Source organism: Montipora foliosa, chromosome 6 (assembly GCF_036669935.1).
Source record: "Montipora foliosa isolate CH-2021 chromosome 6, ASM3666993v2, whole genome shotgun sequence".
Classification (NCBI taxonomy): Eukaryota; Metazoa; Cnidaria; class Anthozoa; order Scleractinia; family Acroporidae; genus Montipora; species Montipora foliosa.
In genome coordinates, this window is record NC_090874.1 from 14,576,196 (window position 1) to 14,583,695 (window position 7,500).

A 7,500-nucleotide genomic window follows, 5' to 3' on the forward strand; every position below is an offset into this window, starting at 1 on the left:
TCAATTGCGATGCACAAGAACTTTCGGTTTTCATATTTTGATAACTATGCTATTTGGTAAATATGCTTACCTGCGCTCTCTTCGAGTATTTGAACAGTCTCGCCGAGTTGTAGAATGAGTTGATACAAGCCTTTTCCGCGGAAGTTGTAGATGGCTAACGATTTGACACGAGATAGAGTGAATTAGAGATCATAGCGATAAGTGACCAAATGGATGCGAAAATTGTATGATCTACTAACCTACTCCAAGTTGTGGAGTTTTCAGTGCTTTCCACACTGTCATATTAGACCGAGGTTGTCAATCCTCTGCGTGTTAATGCGATGTACCGGTCATAATATTTGTGATTTGTACGGAAACTATCGCACAGGTCGGAACCCGTCCCATCCTTCTCCACATGATGCCTTGGAATTTCCGGGTGGAATACCGCTGACGAGTCCGTGACTGCAATCGTCACTAAAATAAAACCTTCGAGGTCATTAGACAGATCATCGAAATTATAATAATAGCTATATTAATCCATCATTAATTAACAAATACGATGAATTTACAAAAATAAAATTAAGAATCAATGTACAATTACAGTGAATTCTTTCGTAGAATAAAAACTCAGGAGAACACGGTCGGTGTAAAACGCAGATTGCAGACCTGGCTATTGTAGGAGTAAATGTTGTAGTCACATTTAACGTCACGCAATACAGTCATAACGGAAGTCGCGAGAATCTGACGGAGCCAAGATATGATCCTTTATAATATTCATTTCTTGATTTGCATGTTTGAACCTATTTTATGATCCAGTTGCCAAAATGTAAGACGGTTTTGATGTTTGCTGAAATGTGGTTCCCACCAGTGGAAGTTCATCACTTACTGACTTTCATTCATTCTGCTCGGTAAAACTATTAAAGCGTGGCATAGACTCTGTTTACGGAGTTTGCGCAAGTGGTCAGAGAGCAGTGAAACTTACTTGCTCCAGATCGCCCCAGAGTGTAAGCATTATCGAACCAGTGCTTAGGGCCGGGCCTTTTTTGGTCTCTTTTGATTTTTCATATCGAAGTTTTAGGGCAGTAATACTTTTAGCGTTGCGTGACCTCGGTCAGGCGAGTGGAACGAAATTTTCCTTCAATAAATAAATCTATACGCTCAAGAAAGCTGGGTTTCAATGCAGTTTCAGAATTTTTGTCGGTTTAAGACAGCAGTCTGCGTTTTACACCGACCGACGAGAACATTAGCTCTTGCAACGCGACTAGCCCCAAGCAACTTGAGCGCGACTCGAACCCATGTCCCAACGATTGTGCTGCACCCCAGCCATCTTGGAGCTTGTCACTTTCAACTTGGTATTATATGAGTCCACTTCTCAAGTGCGATGATCAGTTTCACTACGAATTACATAACCGTAGGTCAAATTCTGAAATGTACGAAACTTCATGTATTCTCTATCACATTTGACATTTGTTACCTTCAATTACAGCAACAGCAGTAAGCTACACTGCATGTTGACAGAACTTCAGTTAATGGTGCATTTAATTAGGTGCAAATACTTGAACAATGGAAAGGTGTAATGGGCTCGAGTGGAGGATATTTAACGATTATTTCATGAGCGCGCGTTGGATATGAGATGGTAAATAGCCAACGAGGCGCGTAGCGCCGAGCTGGCTATAACCAGTCTCATATCCAACAAGAGCGAATGGAATAATTGTTTTATTAAATTCCTTAAACTCCAAAAGTTTGGAAGTACGAAATACGAGCGAAATCGCAAAAAGCTTGATGAAGATGCAATGTTGTGTAATACCTTGTGGTCAGACAGACGTAGGCTCATCACAAAAACATTTCTTACCTTTTCGCGTACCTCTTAACGTTGGAATTGATCCAAGCGATTCATTTTTGCATTATTCAGAGAGAAGTTACGCTTTCCGGAGAAAATAACTTTAACTTAGCAACGAGTTAGCGCAATCATTTGCCATATAAGGTCAAACTAAGGCAAGAGCGCATGAGTAGGAGCTTGCCTCTCCCATACAAGCCCTATGAGTCAACCCTTGCTCGTATCTTTCGATTTTTAGAACGCCACGAGTTCTTCGACTCTGCGCACACTGTTTAGAATGGCCAATCAAAATAACGTTAGTGTGGAACAAAGACAAAAATAGCAAAAACAATGTATGCAAATTGTGCAAATTGATGTAAGTTGTTGTAAATGTGAGTCTCCTGCTAGTTCTAAAAATAGAAAGATACGGGCAAAGGTTGACTTAATGCATTGGGAGGCTCCTAGTCATGGGCTCCTGACTAAGGTATATGAATATGAGCTGATAACCGAGATTGAGAAAACCAATCAGAGCACGAGAAATGCATTAACCGATGTTGAGAATTTAATAAGATGTAATTAACCAATAGACCACTTTCATAAATGGCGACTTCCGTTACATTCTTTTGTGTTTATCTTAATTAGACCTACTGCACTCATTTTGAAACAAATATTCTTTTGAAATTTACTCGTCGTAGCGAAAAGAAAAGCTAGAAAAGCTTATTTAATAGCATTAGAGCAGAAGAATATTTTATTTGGCCGCCACTGAGAAAGAGGTCTATTAGGTGCATTTCTAGTAGACATATATAGACGACATGACTGCAAAAAGGTATGAGCACCACGAGTAGACCTGGGCACATTGAGCACATTTTGGACTTTGGACTCTTAAGCATTTGTCCGCTTTTTTAGCAACCCTTTTTAGCAACATTTTGTCCCTAAGAACACTTTAAAAAAAAATCGAGATCCTTTATTACGTGGGATGCCTGTAGCAGACCACGTTTAAAAATCATCCTTGAGTGTTGTTGTAGTCACATAAGGAAATTAGCCACGTGCTTGTCACGAAGCTCTTGGCTTAATACTGTAATGTCGGATATCGACCATGCATGAATTTTCTTTTTATTTTCGAAAGGTAATCGGAAAAGCTCATAGGGACTTCCCAACACACGGCTACTTCCCTTCTTCGAATTACTGCTTTTCAGACTGAGAGTATCCCATATTTTGGTCCGGAGCAAAATTTCCGAATTTGAAACCCAGAACGGAAGTGACAAAAATTGGGAAAACATTGAGTCCCATTTATGAAAGAACATTTCAAAATCCTGAGTTAACAATCGATCTGATTTCACCATTCCCACGTTTTCCTTTTTAGTAAACATGAGCCCAAAGCAGGCCTTCGTGTCGCTATTGCGGTGTTGCTTCTTTAAATCATGAACACACAGAAGCAACGAATGTTCAGAGTAATTTATTTAATCTCAAAAACGTAACCTTATTTTATCGGATTTCACAAAATGTCATAAATCAAATCCGTAACTCAATCACGACAGTTCCGGTCACAGCAAACTGTTTAATAATTCAAATATTTCATTCACTTAATGCTGTCTAAACTAATGCTAACAAGGCAAAAAATACGCAGCCAATGAGGTTTTTGTTTTTTTTGAACTGAAACACAACTTGCGCAGCAACAATGTAACATGAACAGAACGAACAAGAGAATATCAGTAAAATGTCCGTATATTTGTGGCTAAAAAGAAAAACAAACCGCCTTAGGTGCACAGAGGAAAGGGCGAAGACATGTCACATAGAAAAACGAAAGACCAATACATGAGGATAACGTAATGTACAAATGGTGCGCTTCTATTGGTAAAAGTAAACAACAGGGCCCAATGAATTACGACGTTTTATTTTCGACAAATTTTACACTTTCCAGAGTTGACAGAAACTATCCAATCACAAGAAAAGTTACAATTTGTGGATATAATGAAAAACAAACCGCCCTCGATTGTTCAGCTCTGCGCCTCACAGACCTCAACAAACCAACATTTGACTTGATTTGTGTTTATTGTTAGTTTCAATTTACAGTGTCCCCAATTAGTGCTTCAACGCTAGAACGACTAGAAACTTCAATAAAGTTTCTTTCTTTTCCTTTCCTTTCACGGCCAGAGCAAAAATGAAAGGAAAGGTTTGAGCTGATTCAGCACCTGTAATATCAACAAAAACTACTAGTATTTTCATTTATAGCCCCTGCACGTTGCTTGCTTTTATCATTGCTTCCCACGTGAACGCCTACTTGGCGTCTTGTTGAGTAATAACTGAACACACAGAAAGTACCACAGGAAATGAGCGCGAGTCAGCGTTGCTTTTGATGCCCCGGTAAAGCAATTTGAAACCTTGACATCCTTCGAAATCGATATTACTAAAGTGTTTTCAGCCGGTAGATCTTGCGTGACGCAGCTCACCAGTGTCTTACATTACATTGGTGGTCAACTCAACGCCGGTAAACAAACGGACATCATATATCTCGACATGAGTAAGGCATTCGATAAAGTGGATACGGCAATACCAATACGGCATTACTGGCAAACTTCACGACTGGTTCCGTTCATAATTACAGGAACGCAAGCAACAGGTTACAGTTCTCGGGTCCACCTTCCGAGAACTGCCAGTTACATCCGGGGTACCACAAGGGTCGCTACTAAAGCCGATACTTTTCCTGCTGTTTGTGTACGATCTGCCAAAAACTGTTAAGACATCAAGAGGTGCAAGCTGCGCCGATGACACCAAGATTTTTAAGAACATCGATTCTATCACAGACTGTAATGCCTTGCAATCCGACCTTAATGACCTTGTCAGCTGGTTCGAATCTTCTGGGCTCATACTTAATCAGTCCAAGTGTAAATACCAGCGTATCACCCGCAAAAGAACACCTGTACAGTACACTTATACCATCATCAAAACGCCTTTGGAATCTTGTGACGTAGAGAAAGACCTTGGTGTGTGGGTGTTAAGCAATCTTACTTCGAACAAACAAGTGACTGAACAGTGCGCGAAAACCAACAAACTTCTCGGGTTTGTGCGCCGAGCCTCTAGATATATCCAATGTACCCAAACTCGTCGCACACTGTACTGTCTATCTTCCGGTGCCACCTCGGCTACGCAACCCAAGTATGGTCGCCAGAGTTCATTGGCTTGCTAAAACAAGTTGAAAACGTGCAGCGGCGTACAACTAAACTTATTTTGAAGTCTGCCCGCCGTCGTGCTACTTCTAGCAATTTGAACTCTTGTTTGCTTCCTTTTTATTCATTTATTTTCATTTTTTTGTTTTGTTTGTATGAGTAGCTTAAGTTATTATTTTTCATTTAAGAGGGATAGATCCACTGTAATTGGCTAGGCTGTAGTGGTCTCCCCGCCTAATAATCCTATGTTTACAAATATTGTATTCAAATTAGGCGAAGGTAAATAAATAAATAAATAAAATATCCCTGTATTAATAAGCACCACCCATAGGAAACTCAAGTATCTCGAGATGCTGAGAACGTATGCGCAATAATAATAGTAGGCACCGTCCTTAAAACGAAACAACACATAGCCACAGTTCCACGATGGTCGTCACGCAATGTTCTCGTTTTCTTGTTTTCGCAAAGTTTTTCTCAGTGTTGTTGTATTTTTTATCGTAAAATTGGATTCGATCCCTTGATGTGCGAATAGAATTGGCTGACAAGTTCCCGTGCTACTCTGACTTTACTACAAACTGTTGTAGCAGAGCCAGAAAACAACATTGACAACGACACGAACAAACAAACAAATGAGAAAGTTGCGTGACTGCGTGACGATCATCGTTTAACTGTGATTCTGTTTTTGACGAAGTAAACTTTTAAGTGCGCAGCTCAGCAAATCTTCAGTGTTTCTGGCAGTTGGCGTATATTTCATAAACTCCAGTTTCGAAAATTCTGTTATTTTCGAAAAACAAACTCCATTTTTCGGAAAGACAAAGCCAGATGCTCGCAAAAACCAACTTCGATTTTAAAACACAAAAAGCACAATACGATTTCGAAAAAAAAAAACAGATGTCCCTTAAGAACTTTAATAGCTTCCGTAGGTTTTTTTTAAAACTAATTTCCACCACAAACATAGGACAGATGGCGTTCATTCGAAAACAACAGGATAGGAAAATAACGACAAAACTGGAAACAAAAAAAATTGGAAAAAAAAAAGGCACCCCTACCCCGACTCAGACCCTGGCCCCAGCCCCGGCCCCGGCCCCGCGTTTTGGCTACTACCCGAACTGGTTTAGTTCGCCCTTAGAGTATAATCTGTCTAATGATTGGACTGGACTGGACTGGATAATCATACTTTAGATGATTGCTTCCTTTACAGTCCGAATTTTCACATTTCTCTTGTGTTTCATAGTTTTACCAACAGTAAAATGAAAATAAAGCCTAATTTGAACATTTGATCATGCTCCGCTTATCAGTACGAAATAAACGCTAATCGAAAAAATCGACTAGTAGTCCTAACTTCTTCGATTCGGTATGTCAAATTGACCAACCAATCACAGCCATTGCAAATTGCAAATATGCGTGCTTCTGATTGGTTGAGAATGACAAGCGAGATTTTTTAGCCAACTAACCTGGCCAACGTTGCAATTCCCATCTTTCGGAAGACAGACGAAAATCGTTCAAAGATGCGAGACATCTGAACGTTGAAATTAATTTTAGCCGGAACTGAGGAAAAAGGAAAATAAATGCGGTATGAATATTCTATACTTCTTCCTCTACGCTTTAGTAGTTCACATAAGCTATTTTAATCACCAAATCCGCTTGGATTTGTGGTACAAAATTGAACAGAAGCTTCCCAGCTTTTTTGGTATGTATGGCAACCAGAAGACAATAGTGATGCTCCTTTATTATTAAAACAATTGTCATAGGTGACCACAAACATGTGTGTACCGTAAGATAACACAAAGCTTAATTTGTGCCGAAAGATTTACGAAAGAAATAGAAAAAAAGTGAAACCAGTTGCTCAGAAAAACCATTTTTGCCTCTTTTGCCTATAGCTTGTCAATATTATCTGGGGTTTTTTTTAATTAATGTAAATATCTAATTATGTTTTATGCGCAGCATGAACACATATACTTTATGGCCAATTTTAGGCTGAAAATATTATGTCAAGTAGCCGCCGTTTTTTTGTCATTTTAAACGGTTGTGTTTGTCAGTTTTGATCAAGAAAGAACTTAGAATATGCTTTAACAGTAAATTAAATCAATTTTCGTCAACGGCGTCAAAATCATAGCACAAAGACTTTTTACTTTTAGCCTCAATGTTCTAATAATTGAAAAGTTTTTCAACGAAGAGTGTCATCAGTGATTTCTTATCTTCTTCTAGTAACTGTTATGTCCTCTTGAAATTGTTCTTCACCGCGACCGAAATTTATTGCAGTGTCCGCAAGGGCCCCTTTGGTTTTCCTCGAGTGTTCTACCCCAATTTTTTTTACATATCAGCTTTACTGATTCAGAAAGACTATTCTAAATGAGCCAAACACTGTACGTGCAAGATCTCAATTATATTCATGCAATGCCGGTCCGACAAATTAGCTTCAAAAATAAATGTCGTATGGCGCAAATAAGCTTTAAGTGTTTGTCGAATCATGTGGATGTATTTTGACGGGTAAGTTTAATTAAGAAAGCGCATTTCGTTTAAAACCATCGGTTATAA

At 39.1% G+C, this 7,500-nt stretch overlaps 1 protein-coding gene across 1 annotated transcript in view; it reads right to left on the minus strand.

Moving 5' to 3' along the window:
• LOC138006783 (dedicator of cytokinesis protein 1-like) overlaps positions 1-453 on the minus strand; it is a 72,094-nt gene extending 71,641 nt beyond the window's left edge. The window contains exons 1-2 of the mRNA XM_068853342.1: positions 240-453; positions 71-154 (exon numbers count right to left, since the gene is read on the minus strand). Of these exons, the coding sequence (XP_068709443.1) occupies positions 71-154; positions 240-282 (127 nt within the window). The 5' untranslated portion in view covers positions 283-453. The remainder of the gene's footprint in view (positions 1-70; positions 155-239) is intronic.
• Between the last annotated feature and the right edge of the window lie 7,047 nt (positions 454-7,500).